This window comes from Phoenix dactylifera, chromosome 2 (assembly GCF_009389715.1).
Source record: "Phoenix dactylifera cultivar Barhee BC4 chromosome 2, palm_55x_up_171113_PBpolish2nd_filt_p, whole genome shotgun sequence".
Classification (NCBI taxonomy): Eukaryota; Viridiplantae; Streptophyta; class Magnoliopsida; order Arecales; family Arecaceae; genus Phoenix; species Phoenix dactylifera.
In genome coordinates this window covers 24,958,536-24,975,696 of record NC_052393.1, presented here as the reverse complement: position 1 = coordinate 24,975,696, position 17,161 = coordinate 24,958,536, and the positions used below count along the sequence as shown (strand labels likewise).

Below are 17,161 nucleotides of genomic sequence, written 5' to 3'. Positions count from 1 at the left end.
TCCGTTTTATCATATTTATTTTTTCTCCACAAATTCTTCTCTCACGTTAGGAAAAAAAAAATCTCTTGCTTGATACGTAAACTTTTCTTTCAACTTCTGTTTGTTCTTCTATGAAACATCTCTGTGAGAGAACTGAGCCACAGTTTGAGGGAGTATGTCTTTGATTTATTTATATTTTTTTAAAACAAATAGCGTGGCGGACTGGGCGGCATCTTTGGGCTTATTATGGAATGTGCCCACACCAGTGTGAGTCACGGATGTAACAAAAAAAAATAATAATAAAATAAAAAAATTCTATTCATAACAATTTCAAATCACAACCATTCAATCTATGGAGGATAAACTTGTCCTTTTATCGTTTTCCGGTTCCAACCGGTTTCAAGCTTCAGTGCTCCATCTTCCTCTCTCTCTCTCTCTCTCTCTCTCTCTCTCCCACCCTCACCGACCCCACCAAAACCCTCGCCATAGATCTCCTTTCGTGGCGCTTGTGCCTAGAAAACCACCACCACTCTCCTCCCATATCTCGGAAAGCGTCCGCCAAAAGGTGAGCTTTTCCCTCTTAATCTTCTTGGCGATCTCGGTTCATCTCTTCTCCGACCGATTAGGGTTTCTCTTCATCATCTCAGAGCGGTTTCTTTTTCGCCGAGGGGATTCGGAGCGCTTTCAAGCTAGGATTTTTTTTCCCTTAGGATTTTGGATTCCGCAGTTAGGGTTTTTGCTGTATCGAATGGCGTCGAACAGCAACAACCAATCGAGGGCAATCGGGGGGCCCTTCGCCCCTGGGAAGGGCGGAATGGCCTCGCCGTCGGCCAATTCCATCTCCGCCTTCCTTCTCTGCCTCAAGCATCGGGGTCGGGGGTTTCCCGACCGGGAGGGACCGGGACGGTCAATGGATCGGGATGTTGATGGGAGTGTTGATAGGAGTGCACGGGGCGGAGCTGACCAATATGGTGTTCGTGGTGCAGGTGGTGCTGTGGGGTTGGACTGGGCGGCGTACTACGCGCGGTCGGGGGGCGCTTGGTGGAGGTGGAGAATCATAGGGCGGTGGAGAGGAAAAGCAGAAGGATAAACTATGAAATAGGAAAGAAAGAAGGAAAAATGGGGAAAATATTTTGATTTATTTTTATTAAAAAACTCATCTTTTAAACCGGTGCTTCCCGTCGCCCAACCATGGATTTTTAGTCTTTGAGTTGAAAACAAACAGTGGAGATGACGTGCTTCTTCTATTTGTAAGAAGCCCGGTAGCTTTTTCCTTCTCCGGATCCCTAACTCTCCTCATCTCGTAACCTGAGCTTTTCAGGGCAGAGCAGGCTTGGGCCTCGATTGCAAGACATGGCTGTGGAGAACAAAGGCGGCACAGGACCTGTCGAAAGCCGGCCGGGATTTTTCGTCATCGGCTCCCCCAACGTTGGCAAGCGGACTCTTCTCTCCCGTCAGTTCTAATCCCTCTCTCTTCTGGATTTCTTTGGGTTCATAGATCTCTTTTCGGTGTCATCAACCTGATTGATCTTTGTCCAGCTTCTAAGAACTTAGAACCGATTAGAATTGATAAATTTTCTCAGGTTTTTGTGCGATTTCAGACCTGGTTTTGCTTAAAAGCTTATAAATTAAGAAGAAGAGAAGAGAGAATAATAAGTAGTAGTAGAATAAGAAAGGATCAATTATTTTCATATAGTTAGGGATATGATGTTCAATAGCTGAGAGATTTTTCTGGACATTAAAAATGTGGACTCTGGGAGACTCTAAGTGACAAACAAGATGCTCTAAATTAGCTAGCAGAGAAAGAGTATGGTAAAGAGGCTTACCCAGTGGTTTCTCACCATAGGTCAAATATTCCAGCTACTATGGCTGGCCCTAGGTCTTTTGAGTGTCAAAAGGTAAGTGACAAAAAATAGGGGGTTCTAGATCAGAGGTGTTCGAGGGTTAAAAAAAATGAGAATCCTAGTTTCAGTGGTATTCTAGTCATAGGATCTAAAGAAACCGAACTGAAGCATTGGACAAGTTTGACTGTTCATTGTGACATTATTTATGCTAATCTTGGTTGTTAACTATTTTGACATTCAGCAGCCTGCAGTGATGAATTCTAATCAATTTGATGCATGTGGCCAGTTGTTGGATAAGCTAATTTTGAGCCCTTCAGTTTCTTGTTTGAAATTTCGTATGATTAAATTGCAATGAACAGTGCTCGTTGGACATGCTATTCCATCTAGAAAATAAATTTCAATGGCTCTCCCATACCAGATGCATCACTTCTGACACCTCATATGTCCATGTAAATGGACTCCAAACTGAATGACATAGGCTTAGGCCAAAATCTTTGAAAGGTCCAGTCCATCTCCAAGGGACTTTTCGATTCTGCATGGTCATCTTTTGCAGGTAGATAACTGGTCGACAAAGCCATCCATTTCTTATAAAACCTTTGCCATCCATTTCTTATAAAACCTTGTAATACATCATGGTGTCTTTTAGTTTTTCTAATGACTTCATAGTTTCATGTTGATTAGTTCCTTTTAGGCATGATGAATTTATTGTCTAATTAATAGTTCCATGTGGAGGGGCGGACATGTCATGCTTATACATATCTGTGTATGTATATATGTATGTACGTACATATGATTGTCTTGTAGAGGAGATGGCATATTTTGGGATGAAGTTCCGTTCCCCCTTCCTTTCCCTCCTTTAGAAATTTTCACTAGGTCCATCTTACTCATACCCCTCTCTGTGGTTTTAAGGGTCAGAGCATGTTGTCATGTTTGTTATTGCAAGAATGTATTAACCATCCATTGATCAGCATCATTGAAGGAACACATGAACAAAATTAAATCTTTGTTTGCCCCTAAATCCAGCAGAATAAGGAATGGAGTTAGTAAGAAAGGATAAGAGAAACAGAAAATAGAAAGAAAAATGAAATTGAAATAGGATAAAGAAAACATGCAATTGTTTTAAGTAGGCCTTATAATTAAGTCAAACTTCTAGCAAGTTTATATGGACTTGAAGCATAGTTTTGTTAGAATATTAAAGCTTCCAATAGACTAAATCTGATAACATACCATCAAAATAGAATCCAATTTGAGAGTGGTATTATGACTAGATCTCATGACATCGTAAGCATCTCATTGTAAATTGAGGTCTATATTAGATTAATCAATAATCTGCCCACCACCATCGCAAGATGATAAAAGTGTTGCCTAATAAGATTAGAGCCCCACTTCCTTTTTTGTAAGTAAATAATATGTCCGCTTCACTAATGAAATGTTGCTTTTATTTGTGAAGGGAGCCTTACTCCAGTGCTAATGCTCCTTTGCTTGAAAACCAAAGGTTTCAAGTTTGAGTCCTGATGGTGCATCCTAAGTACTTGGACTTGGATCATTATAGAATGAGGGGTCTCGCTCCTTTTCTCTCTCTTAAAAGAAAAGGCTATATATATTTGCTTTGTTGAATCACTGAGCGACATTCCATATACATGGCTCATTAAGGGATCAAACTTCACATTAAGCAACAAGAATGCTTCTTATCTTTGTTATCTCGAAAAGCTAGGCTTGCCTGGTTCCCATGTGGTAGATAATTGGATTATCCATTTTACATTCTAAAAACATTTCACCTCTATAACTATCCTTAAGATGCACTGGTCCATTTTTCCTTTGAACTTAGGGATGACATTTTTTCGTGAAGTTTACCTTGACCTTGAACTCCTTACTGAAAACAAAATATACAAATAACTGCATCGCAATATGGTTTTTAGGTGCTCTGGGAGCTTGCATTTACAAGCTCACTATACTAAATGGCAAATGAGATGTTTGGTTAACAATGTTACTTTTTGACCATCTTAATAAGTCTTTGGGTTTTTCATATTTTGACTTTGGACTCGTACCAGTTATGTACATTGACCCATCAGGGTATCAATTGGTCAATGAATCTGCCATGTTCTTTCTTTTGATATAAATTGATCCTTTCATTAGACACAAGTTGATCCCTTGTTGGATCTTGCAACTTCAACTTTTAGAAGATCCTCTAAAATTGTCTTGCTGAAACATTTAATTTTAAACTTTGGCAACTTTTTATTCCTTCAGTTTTAGTCACAAGGATCACAATAAAATCAAGAAATCAACATCCAGTGACAAAGGAAACTGTGAGTTATGAATTCTGTGTGATCACCTGCATTTTTTTGAGTCCATTCACTTTGGACTCGTACCAGTTATGCACATTGACCCATCAGGGTATCAATTGGTCAATGAATCTGCCATGTTCTTTCTTTTGATATAAATTGATCCTTTCATTAGACATAAGTTGATCCCTTGTTGGATCTTGCAACTTCAACTTTTAGAAGATCCTCTAAAATTGTCTTGCTGAAACATTTAATTTTAAACTTTGGCAACTTTTTATTCCTTCAGTTTTAGTCACAAGGATCACAATAAAATCAAGAAATCAACATCCAGTGACAAAGGAAACTGTGAGTTATGAATTCTGTGTGATCACCTGCATTTTTTTGAGTCCATTCATTGTAAACACCACCACAACCCCCCCACACCCCCCCCCCCGGGCGCCGCCGCCGCCGGAACCACCAAAATCTGGATTTTATCCTATATAAGGTTTCTCTAATAAATCCTGATGTTGGATGACATTCTTTATGTCCTTCTAGTGTAATCGCCAATTGGAATTAGCAACAATCAGAATCTATTAGGGAAGGTCTTAATGTTTTGAAATTGTTATGCAGGTTCTTTCCACCACATTTCCTTTGACAAAATTTTCCACAATATATGCCTACTTATGAGTAATTACATGTTATCCTTTAAATAGGCACAAAGTGTGAAATTTGTTTTCTGCAGGTGCTTGCATGTTCACATCATTGTTTTCCACGTGGCTTTGCCTCGGAGAGGATTTCAGAAAGAGAAACAGATGACAAAAAAGGATACAAAGAGATGGTATTTTGTTGACAAATCATGGCAAGAGAAGGAAAAAAATGTTGTAGGATGAGATGTAGACAATAATTCCTATGAGCAATTTGAACTTCCAAGTTCATCAGAGGCGGGGTGTATAGGATCTCATAAAAAAATATTTTTTGCTTCCTATAAACTTGAACAGGCCTAGTTATAGATAGTTATTGATACTTGGAATGATTGGGTCTCGACTCTTGCAAGAGATACAGGAAAAAGGCACAGGATCCTCATGTTCATTTTTGTTTTCGTAGAGGCTCTCTTTACATTGTTTAGTTGAAACAAAAAAGAATCGAATTCATTTAAAAAGTGAAAGATGCATCTATAAATCTTCTGTAAAGCTAAGGATTGTAAAATTTATGTTCTGGGATCCAGAATATGCAAGAAAGTGACACGATATCTTGAGCATCTAATTTATCCTCCCTTGGTCCTAGTTGGAAAAAGTGGACCGAGCAAATATCTTTTGGTTGGTATTATTTTGAAAGGAGTAGATTGCATATGAAATTCTAGGTAATATACCACTAGGATTTCATTACACCCCAATATGTTTGTTGTTCATCCATATGGATATTGCAGCTTCTATCAAGTGATTTTGCTCTATCTAGGACCATGTGGTTCGATGAATGATACTTTCATACATGTCACCTTTGAAACACTAGGTAATATACCATTAGGATTTCATTACACCCCAATATGTTTTTTGTTCATCCATATGGATTATTGGTGCCATTGCAACTTCTATCAACTGATTTTGCTCTATCTAGGAGCATGTGGTTTGATGAATGATACTATCATACATGTCACCCTTGATATTCAGAAACTAGTTTAGGCATCTAAACTATTTGCTTTTAAACTATAAGTGGATGTACATCTTGGTCTATGTGCATAGACCAATCCCAGTGTTTGGTCTATGTACATCTTGGTTGACAAAAGTTCTTCTTGACATGTACAAACATTAAAAGGCGTGGCCCAGTGCATGAGGCTCTCACTTTTGCATGGTCTAGGGTGGGTCAGATATACATAGTCTTATCCCTGTAGAGGGAGAGACTGTTTTTGTGTTTGGAACCTATGACCCTGAGGTCACAATGGAATAACCTTATTGTTGCGCTAACGCTCACCCTTTTATGTACAAATATGCTAATATAAAGTGTCAGCTAATGTACAAACATATGCTAATGAATAAATAATTTTTATTATTTACTTATTTTTTGGATAGGGTGAGGGGGTGGGAAGGTTGCATGTAAATGGAAACATGGATGCATAAAATTAAGCTAGAAACACACTAGTAGAATTTAAGCTTGAATATTACTGCAAACTTAATGAGGAGCAATACAAGTTGAAAAATGATCTACAATAAAAAAATGATCTATAATAATAATCCAAACATCAAATGTTTTGGAGATCTCTTAATTATGCATTAGGTGATGACAAAGTGTTAGATGAAGGTAAAATACCATGTTTTCATTTAGCTGATGGCTGCAAGAATCGAAAGTCCAAACCACTAAATTTTGATTGTTAAATATTTTATTGTATAAATCATGATCATTGATGTGGATTCTTAGTTTATATTGCTTCTCCATATGTGTTTGCTCACTAACCCCTATTGATATCATCTATGTTGTGTGGAATTGATATATAGTTTAGAAACATGTTTCTGCATTTTTTAAGTGGTGTAGCTAACAACAATATTGGTTCTTAATGTATATATTTTAGTGTATATATGTATGCATGTATGTGCATTTGTTTCAATGTATGCATGCATGCATAATCCATTCGCATGACATCTTCATTAACCTAGATAGCAAGGTTCATTGTCCGTTACTGGCACCTGTATCGTGCTGACATGGATGGTACAGTCGATATGGTGTAGTATGCACACTACATCGACCCAACATTTCACCCCCAACTTTAGGACCACATGAAATCAGTTGGTATGGGTTGGTACAACATGGAATTGGGCAGTACAGGGCAGTTTGCTTGGTTCGGACCAATTTTCTTGATATATTGAATCAAACCTCGATACTATATTAGTACCTCACCGGTATAGTACGATACACTTGGTATTAGGTGGTACAGGTTGGTACAGCAAACCTTGCTGGAAACAGTAAACATGCACATATATTGGTTATGTAATTATGTAGATTACAAACCTGAGTATACAGGCACTTACAATTGTATGTTTAGAAAATTAGGTCGTTAGTCAACAATTTAATCAATTTGGAGGAATAAAATTGAAAAGGGATAAGAATAAGTTGTGTTAAAAGGAAACTTCAAGAGCTAGATCTCTCTTTTTTATAGATAAGCAGAGATAGACAGGTGGGGAAGATAGGAAAAAATTGGTTTTCCAAAATCCTGACACCTATAATCTTGTATGTTAACAAAGAAGTTTCCCCCCAAGGGAAACTTGATAGACTCATATGTATGTGTGAGTGCTAGCCCTTTTATAATGTTGTTCCATCGAGCTGAGTCTATCATTGGAAGTAAACCATCGCAAGTTACAGGATGTACATTGTAGCCTTAATTATTCTATATTAATTACCTAGTCATATGCTTGTGTTCCTTAGCTGGTGTTATTGGTTTTTCTGAATAGATATTATGTTGCGCACATGCAAGAGTGTTGTTTTAGTTTGTCCTGACACTTTACTTTGGTTAGGGAAGATGTTTAGCTAAGTTACATTTCTGCTGGTCCTTGTATCTCATTGCGGTTGTGGCTGTTGACTTCCAGGTTTGCTTTCTATTGACTTTCCTGACACATGTGACTTGTCCTCGGGGATACTTTGTCAAGGGTACGTGATTTTCATAACCTATCAGCTAGATACTCTCTTGTGACTACAAATGCTGATCCTCAACATGGATCCGTCTTATGTCTAATATTGTTTTGTGGTTTTATCGATCTACTAGGTGGACTATTGATACAAAATATTACTCTGCTGATCTTTCCGTTTGGACAGCTCATCTTGATGAAGGATTCTCCTTTGGAACTCTGTCAAATTTTAAGCAGTTGGCTGCCTTAGTGATGGTTTTTGACATGAATGATGTTCGAATTGCTTCCTCCCTTTGTTTGTTGCTCATCTAGTCTTTATTAATGTTTGGTTGGTCAGCTCTAGAAGTGTCTAACTTTTACACATGAGCCAACTTAACTGGATTTAATTTCATTGTCTGCAGGGATCTTCTTTTCTTGCTCTCCAAAATTGGGTTGCAAAGATTGACATTAAGAGGTTTGAAATACTATTGTGCATAGGAAACAAAGCAGATCTTGTGCCTGGTCATTATGCTCATAGAGAGTACAGAAGACATATGCAGAAGCATGGAGATTCCGCTGGGGATCCCCATCCAGAATACTTGGATTATGGGATTGATGAGACTGAGGGATGTAGTTTATTGGTGGATGAAGAACCATCTTTGGATATTAGGAAGTCCTGGTTGGAATGGTGTTGCCAGAATAACATAGAATATATAGAAGCTTGTGCTTCCAATGCTGACTTTGATAAATGTAAGTACCCTTTACATATTTTTTATTGCTAGTTATGCTTGCAACTTAAGCTTCTGAATCAAGGAAGTTCATGTCTTTTCTTTCTTAGAGTTGTTGTTGTATTGGAATTCACATATAGTATTCTTTCTATCGCTATTTATTATGGATGGGTCCATGAATAAGGAAACATAGTCATGCATCATCTATTTACAATTCATGGCTTACTGTTTCCATTGGTTTTCCTTTTCAAGTGGCTTGAAATCTCCTCAAACATGTATACTTTTCTCTAGCAGCTTTCAATAGTTAAGGGTAATCTTGATGTGACGTATGATTCTATAGGCTGTCGTTGGGCATGTGAACTAGTGCTTTATCATCTATTTTGGTGCAAGAACATGTGCATACAAGGGTATTTGTTGAGTTCAAGAGCTTGATTATTGTTATATATATATATATATACATACATATATTATTTTTTATTTTTTTTGATACTAGGGGTTCTTTAACCACTCCTGCTGCCCATACCCACCGCATCCCACCCCACCCCACCTATAGCGAAGCATAGGCCTCCAGGCATGTTGAGTCAAAGCTCATAGAATCGGGCTTTGCTAATTGGGGGTTGAAATGAAGGCCCACTTAGAATTGAACCCCTGATCTCTTGCTCAAAGGGCAAGAGGTAATACCATCCACGAGCAAGCACTCAGTGTTTAGTGCTTGATTAAATATATTAATTTTTCTAAATAATTTTTAGCTCTAGTATTTTCTGAGAGCAAGGGTATTACAATAGCTTGGTTGCCTTAGTTTTTGCTTCTCTTAGATTTTCTACTAATGTGAACCTATTACTTTAAAGTTTTGATTTGGCAATAAAATTGTTTAATGTGTTTGCGGACAGGTTTGTCAGTTGATGGTGATATTCAAGGTGTAGAGCGACTCCATGGAGCCCTTTCTGCTCATATGTGGCCTGGAATGACCCTGAAATCTGGAAACAGGATAACGGCACCTTCCCTAGTAGACAAGGAAGGCAAGTAGCCTCCATGTGAAGATGACTTTAAACATAAGAAAAACCTATAAACCATACTGCTATCAATTTAGGCTCAAATAATGGATCCCTTACTCCCATATCAAGGCCTAGTTTTGCTGGATTGGGAAGTTTCTCCATGTATTTTCTCACCTATTTTCAATCTTCTTTTGTTGTCCAGCTATCATTTTTCCCCTGAATTTGAGGGCATCTTATTCCTTAATTACTCTTTTGTTGCCCATTTCTACATACTGATCATATTTTTAACTGCTGTTTGGTCCTTGTCTTTTGACAGAAACCACAGATGATGAATCTGATTATGACTTTGAGTACGAGGTTTTATCCCATGGTTCTGATGAACCATGGGACAACACTGGTGATTTAGGTGTGACAAGCAAGAAGGGATTTGCTTCTGAAGTCAATCAATTTGTAAAAGATGAAATGGTTGATGGTAGTGGATCTAGAGTTGACGTCTCAACCTCCGATATTGCTGTTGGAGCATCCAGTGCTTTTCCTAGCGATACTGCCTCAGAATCAGTCACTGAAGGTAGACCTGATACTGAGAACAGGGCAAATGAGTATCAGGATCAGAAGGACAAGAGAGATGCATCTGCAGACCAGGCTGCAGCCTCTGAAGTTGAAGGAGAAGTGGAGCTTGAGGTTAATGCAGCCAACAGTATTTTGGAAGAGGATGCACTTTATGGTCTTGATGATCTTGAAAAATTGATGTCTGAGATTGGTAACATGCGTGAAAACTTGCGGCTTATGCCTGATTTTCAGAGGAGAGAAATGGCTGCAAAACTAGCCATGAAAATGGCTGCCATGTTTGGTGACAGCAGTGATGAAGATGGTTTGTAATGGGTGAGAGCTCCTAGTATAAATGAAATTTGCAGATTTCTCCATTTTAACATGTTTCAGCATTGATTTTTCTAGTTAAAGATGGTGATCCTGCTGCTCTGTTTGATGAGATGACATCCACCAGTGTAACGCGTTACAGCTTAGTGCAGCTTCGCACAAGGGAAAAGAGGACGCCTTGGTTGTTCAATAGAATCTAATATCTTGAAGTTTTGTGGAATCTTATTACTGCTTCATACTTGAGCATGAAAATTTCTTTTTGCTGAGGTCTGTAGCTGTCTTGGCTCTCTCTCTCTCTCTCTCTCTCTCTCTCTCTCTCTCTCTCTCTCTCTCGTCCTGGTTCTCATTTCTGAGAACAATTATATGTATGATATCATGCTGTTTCCTTGAGTTCATTGTATATGGATCAACCATAATTACACATGAAAAACAGAATGAAAACTTCATTGAAGTGTGGATATGATCTGCTTGATGTATGATATGATGCTGTTTAATTGAGTTCAATGTATCAGATCCGCCACTATTTGGTGCATAAAATGAAAAATCGAATTGACACTTCAAATAGCGTGGATCCGTTCTGAAGCAAACCTGTGGTAGGACAGAACCGTAAAAGAAAATGTATGACTCTCATCTAGTAGATTCTGTACAAGATGATGGTGATCGAGTGTCATATAGTCTGAAGTCTTGGTTGAAGCTCCACTCCTTAATTGCAATTTTAGTTGTCTTTTGTTTTTCCCCTAAGATCTGAAAAGGCTCAATCCTAAGCAATATTTTCACAGTTTTGTGGAATGAATCCGTACTAGGCTTTCATGCTCACAGACTCCTGGGGATTTCAAAATCCCAAGAACCAGCTACAGTACTCAAATACCAAATTCCTGCTTGGAGAGCCAATCGACAGGCTGAAACCTCCCCATTAATATGATTGATTAGACTTGTGAAACCTATGACCTGTATCGAACATTCCCTGGTGGAAGGAAGGTCCAGTGGGGGCTGCTACGCGGGAGGGCTAGTCCTATGACCTGTATCGTACATTTCCTAGTGGAAGGGAGGTCCAGTGGGGGTTGTTACGCGTGAGGGCTAGTCCTAATTGCAAAGATGAATGTACGTGTCTGTAAGGTGATCAATTTGGATTTTCAAAAGCAACTAAATTTATGCACTCCTGCACCCGGTGGGCACAATGTCTAGTCTCAAATTTCAAGGGTTGATCACTAGTCCTTACTTTTTTGTTTCCAGAGCTAGATGATTGCATCAGAGCCATCGGAAAATTTCTGGTTGCTTGATATGAACTTGGCATATTGACACATCTACCAGGTACCCGTTCTGTGCTGAAAAATGCTGTCCACCCAAACCCTCAAGCAGCAATTGATATGCAACCTTCAGTTCCTTGCTGCAGCTGCTGCTCTTTCATAGCTTAAGAATATTATTTGGGCTGAGGTGGGCTACAGCTTTTGTATATGTATGTGTGTGGATATCTATATATCTATATATCTATATATCGTAACGTTTACCCACGGTATGTTAATTCTTTTTTAAAAAAAATTGAGTGCATGGTCAATGATGAATTCTCCAAATTGGAGATCTATATTATCATTCTACATCACTAAAAGTCTTGGAAACTAAATTTCTAACCTACGCATTAAGCGAGTGTAAAAATTAATGGTTTTAATAATGCAGAACTATGCGATATAATCTATGTATCAAAATTTATTAATTTTCAATCTATACATATTTTAATATACATAGATTATGATTAATAAAGTGAGTGCTCAAATTAACTACCCTATCATTTATGCTAGAATGTTTTGACCTAATGATGCATGGATTGGATCCCCAAAAGATAAATTTTTTATTTTTAGATTTTTTTTATAGATATAGATTATAATTAACAGTATGGATATTTGATCTAGAAGACCCAATATCGAAGTCGTTAAATCTTTTACTAAAAATTCATGTAAAATTTCTTGTTCAACTCTTTTCATTTATACGCTTCAAAAAGTAGTTACCGTTCTACAAAAAACAGAAGTGCATGTAGATACACACATACGCACCTTTCAAAATCGGTAACTTATGTCTATGCCTGTTCAAAATCTAAAAACCGCATTGGCGCCTCTATAGTTGAATGATATCCTTCAAAGAAAAATGTTGCCATATTATATTTAGCACTTTATCCTTTGAAAGATCTTGATTGTATTAAATATATAGGACCTAAGTTCGATTCCAATCTTCATGTCATATGGCCATGATCTGTTTGCCAAACTAGTTAGACTTTTCGTTTACTATTACCAAAATTATGTTGCTGCATATTATAAGCCTGCATTGGGTTGCGAAGCATGTTAACCTATTCCCAATTCTCTATACTTTGGAATAAATTACTGTGTGGAGTAGATCAGTCTGGGTTAAGTGAAATAAATAGCTTTACTTTTCAAATATACATTTTACTCTTGGACTAGATAGGTTTGGCGGATTAAAGGGAATCTAAGTGAAAAGTGAGGTAGAGGGATCTATTTTCTTTATTATTATTATGAAAACGGCCCAAGTGGTCACTTGGTACAAAGTATGGTCTAGCCTAGTCACCTCACCTTGTGGGTCAAGCAATTGGTACGTTTAAGTAAAAGAAGCTGCTGAGGAGATGGGCTAGCATTGTTAGTCTCTCTCTAAACATGAGTAGCCCGATAGAAGGTGTACTCACTTAACAGATAACGAATATCATGGAGCAATCGCATCCCCCCATTAGCACTCTTGGGCCTCTAGATCTCCTCGATCACCGTAGCACTCTCTCAAAAATGATGCGATCTGCTTCTAGCACCCTCGCATAGGACACTCCCTCCCATACTGCTATAATCTCGGTGTTGTCGATAGACTGATCGAAGATCCGCCGGCCTCTAGCCGCCACTAATCTGGCTTGCTAATCTCTGATGATAAAACTGGCGCCTCATCAACCACCCTCCATCGAAGTTTACCTTAAGAAAACTAGGATGTGAGAGCCCACAGAAGACAAGAACACACCTGAACACTTCATGAGCGAAATGAGAGCCCCAAATTTCTCTGGCCAACCCAAAAGACATCAACGCAGTGATATCAAAAACCTCGGCCTCAGATTTCCCTGGTACATTCATTGCTACCTTTGGACATGAGCTTGGAACCCACCCTGTCCCTTGTGCATATGGACATTGTCGGGGCTACGAGGATATCAGCACATAGCACAAGCCGGGAAGATGTACAAAATAAGGAAGGGGAAGGCTGGATCAAAGTCTTGCGCTCTGGTGAAGCAGTGGCTCTATAATTTAAAGAAGAAACGGTCACAAGGATCCGACCAAAACACAGGGTGGCCCCGGCCAATGGCCGTCGATGGAGATAGATCTTCGGGACTTTCTCCCACTCTAGAAGGGAAAGTTAGATGGGGGAGTCTTTTTTGATACAACTAGAGGGGGGAGTATTTAATGACCTAAAACACATCATTTTGCATCAGCTATAGTCTGTAGCTTACAGACAACATTTTCCTTTTTTCGAAAAAAATAAAACAAATCTAATAGGCTGCTAAGAGTCCAAGCAAACGTGAAGCTTCACCTTCTCAACAAGAATAATTCTAACACACCACTTTTTCATTTGCTTGCTAATAATGAGCAAAGAGTCTAATATTGCTTCCAAAATCAAGTTGCAAGTTGGTGCTTCAACAGAAAAAAAAAACAAATAAAAAATAATAGTTCTTTTTTTTTTGGCTCATTTCAGCTATGCGCATCATCATTTCAAGCTACCAAAAATTGAAGTATACCGCCTTCAAAAGAAATAAGAGTGCCTTTTTGGGAGTCCCCTAGCGGCGTGTTTTCTGCTCACTGGGAAAGAGGACTAGTCCTGAAGGCAAGCTAAAAACATGGGATCACTCTGAGACCTTTACAAAACTCAACTTGTTTGGATCTATCAGATCCAGCTGAATTAAGTATGTACCGGGCTTTCCTTCCTCTTCAGTCCATTTAATGGATTCCTTCTCCAGAAGCTTCACAACCTGCTTGCAGAAGCACTTTGAAAATAAATGATCCAGCCAAATTATTGCAAGTATCAAACATATCACCAGAAAATTTAGCGAAGAAGGATCAAGGTGCTTTGTGAAATGAAGCAAAATAAGTAACAAGTTGCTAAAAATGGAAAAAGCTTAGATATTCTACATTTGGTTGGATATGCCATCGAATAATGGACCCCAATTATTCAGGGAAGAAAATGAAAGTGGCTTCCTTTAGTTTGACATAAAGCAATTTACCAATCTCAACAAAGGGGTAAATACAAACAAGTCATAATTCTCAGCGGACATCCAAGTAGCATCTGTTCAAGCTATTTATAAGGCTTGTTTGATAGCGGCACCTACATTCACCTTAAATATGCAAACTTGAAACTTATTGATAGGTCAGTAAGCAGAGAGGATACCTATTTGACAATTGTATGAGATGTCATTCAGGTATAAAATTAACAATTGTCTATTCTAATTTTTAGGGCTTATTATCTTTCGAATGTTGGTAACATATCCCAAATACTAACATTTCACAACAAAATGAATAAATATAGATATTTTAATATATTGATTTAAACATAAACAAAGGAGCTTGTGTCATATGTAGGATTTAGTTCAAACAGTAGTTTCAGGGAAATATAAAACAAGTAAACTTTAACATCCATTTGAAATTCCATGGACATAAGAAATCGATCAACTGATCTCACTAATCTAACATCACAGCTGGTGTTGCTTGAGGCTAGCATCATCTATTATGAAATCAGCAATATAAGGTTGTTCTGTTGACCTGTTGACTATTAATCCCCAATCTTCAGTCAACAGAGCACCTTTGCTTCCACCACACAGGAACTTCTAGTGATTGACAAGCACCAGCCATACATGCTTTTTGGTACAAGAGGGACCTTTGCACGATGTACTTTCAATATTTATCTGGACATTTTCTAAAACCTAAATGCTTGAGGAAACAGAATAAAATAAATAATCCTCAGTAAAAGAAGAGAACATACATTTCCTCCCAAATCAAGACTTCTTGCAACTCATGCATCAAGACGGTCAATGATGGCTACACAAAGAACAGAAATTATGCCTTCATCATTTTCGAGAAAAGTATAGTTCCCGTAATGCATGTTGGCTGCATTCATGCATCAGCAAGACACTTAAAAACCATGACTCTTCTTGATGCTAAAATGTTCTCTTCTAAAGAATCATTAAGAGAAATGCTCATTATGCCAGATGCAAAGGCTCCTTCCTAGTTAGCAGTCTTCTGTCCTACTTACATGCATGTATTAGCATGGATTAGAAGCACATCAAATTTGCTTAATTTCTTTCCTAATGCACATGACATAAACACAAACAGATGAGCCCTTGCATGACCATATTTGAGGCGTCGAGGATTCAACACATTAAATCAGTTTATGGACCTCTTATCATATTTGACAATGGTACTGAAAGAAAGAATATGTAAACAGGTTAACATGATGGGTGACAAAACTATTTAGCAAACTAGCTGAGCGTTGGACTTGGCATGCTTGTAGAAGTTTACTAACAAGAAAATAGGGAAGGCAATCCAATCAAGGAGAAGGAAAATTTTTCTTTAGCCCGCTCAACTCAAATCTCTCGAAAGATAACTAGAAGATGGAGGCTCAAAAGTATGACTTTAGATCCCCTTTTCTTTCATTAATTCTTCAAAAAAATGAGGCACATAGTATCTATTTATAATGTGAGGTCTGCCCTAACATAATTTGGATCGGATTCCTCTTTCTAATCCTAGTAGGACTCTTTTTTTTCTAAAATAGACATCTCTAGTAAAAAAAGCTAAAAATCTCGAGAAAGTAGATCTTGACTTCTACATCAACTCTGCCTTCTGTCGCTTTGCCGAATTTTTATCGGATAGAAAGCTACGCTCGATCAAAATCTTATCCGAAAAGAAAACTTTTGGTTTGACTAGCCCGTTTCAAGGTCTAAACAGTAGAATTTCATCCCAATTCAACCTTCTAGTTGTAGATCTCGAAAAGATATCCAATTTCAAAAAAAGATCATTTCAATCGGACATTGTATGACCAAGTTATGGCCTCTAGAAGTTTGGCCTGCGGCTCGACTTTCCGATGTGGTGGATCTTGCTACTGGATCCTATCCAACCCTGCTCATAGTGGCCAAAGTGGTATACATCAAGTCTGGTGATCCTCCTAAATACTAGTAGTAGCCAAAGTCGTCTACATCGAGTTTAGTGATCCTCCTAAATACTCGTAATAGCCAAAGTGGTCCACATCGAATCTGGTGATCCTTCTGAATCAGAGCTCCCCTTGTTTAGAGGATTTAGCTCATGCTAAATCAGATTTGAAGATGGAGAAAAGCTTGTTTCCCTGCCTCGCGGCTAAACTACTTGATTTTGCTCAAAGATAGAGTTGTTAGTGCTCGTGTTGAAAACGTTGACAATCGAGACACGATCTTAGTGAGTTGGGCTATCTTCTTCTCTAGTTGTGGGAGACGTTTCATCATTCCATCATTCATCGAGGTAGAACTCGCAACCATACTCGCCTTTATCCTTCAATATATTTCAAGCATGGATAACCCTTCTCCTTATACCACTCGCGCATCTAGACCAAGCATTAAGGCTTCCATAGATGTAAAGGACCGAGGCTCTAATACCAACTTGATCTGATCAGATCAAGTTGGAATTCCACCAGGCAAGAGCATGGTTTTGATACCAACTTGATAAGATCAAGTTGGAATTTCACCAGGTAAGAGCATGGCTCTGATATCAACTTGATCCGATCATGGAGAAGAAAGATTTCTTTCAACCTGCTCAACTCGGATCTCTTAAAAGAAATAGAGAAGATGGAATATTGCGAAAGTAGGGTTTAAGTTTTCTTTTCTTCCAT

The 17,161-nt window shown here is 38.3% G+C and overlaps 2 protein-coding genes across 8 annotated transcripts in view; one reads left to right on the top strand and one right to left on the bottom strand.

The window, feature by feature from the left end:
• Positions 1-383: 383 nt before the first annotated feature.
• On the top strand, positions 384-10,734 carry LOC103712091. Of its 4 annotated transcripts, XM_026806584.2 has the most exons (8): positions 384-544; positions 966-1,229; positions 1,301-1,432; positions 7,660-7,720; positions 7,836-7,971; positions 8,100-8,427; positions 9,296-9,424; positions 9,717-10,734. In XM_026806584.2, the coding sequence occupies exons 3-8, from the start codon at positions 1,333-1,335 to the stop codon at positions 10,277-10,279; spliced, it is 1,317 nt and encodes a 438-aa protein (XP_026662385.1). In that variant the 5' UTR covers positions 384-544; positions 966-1,229; positions 1,301-1,332; the 3' UTR covers positions 10,280-10,734. The 4 variants fall into 4 exon arrangements, with proteins under 4 accessions (XP_026662385.1, XP_008796713.1, XP_008796711.1 ...); XM_008798491.2 differs by lacking the exon at positions 966-1,229; XM_008798489.3 differs by having other exon boundaries at positions 966-1,432.
• Positions 10,735-13,860: 3,126 nt separating this feature from the next.
• LOC103712090 (putative nuclear RNA export factor SDE5) overlaps positions 13,861-17,161 on the bottom strand; it is a 48,825-nt gene continuing 45,524 nt past the window's right edge. For all 4 annotated transcript variants that reach the window (XM_039123748.1, XM_039123747.1, XM_039123744.1 and 1 more), the window contains exon 12: positions 13,861-14,279. In XM_039123748.1, coding sequence (XP_038979676.1) covers positions 14,154-14,279 — 126 coding nt within the window. In that variant the 3' untranslated portion in view covers positions 13,861-14,153. The remainder of the gene's footprint in view (positions 14,280-17,161) is intronic.

Coding starts and splice junctions, on each gene's coding strand:
- LOC103712091 (XM_008798491.2), top strand. CDS start 1,333: ATGGCTGTGGAGAACAAAGGCGGCACAGGACCTGTCGAAAGCCGGCCG. Junction 7,972..8,099: donor TGGTTTTTGACATGAATGAT/GTTCGAATTGCT, acceptor CATTGTCTGCAG/GGATCTTCTTTTCTTGCTCT. Junction 8,428..9,295: donor CAATGCTGACTTTGATAAAT/GTAAGTACCCTT, acceptor GTTTGCGGACAG/GTTTGTCAGTTGATGGTGAT.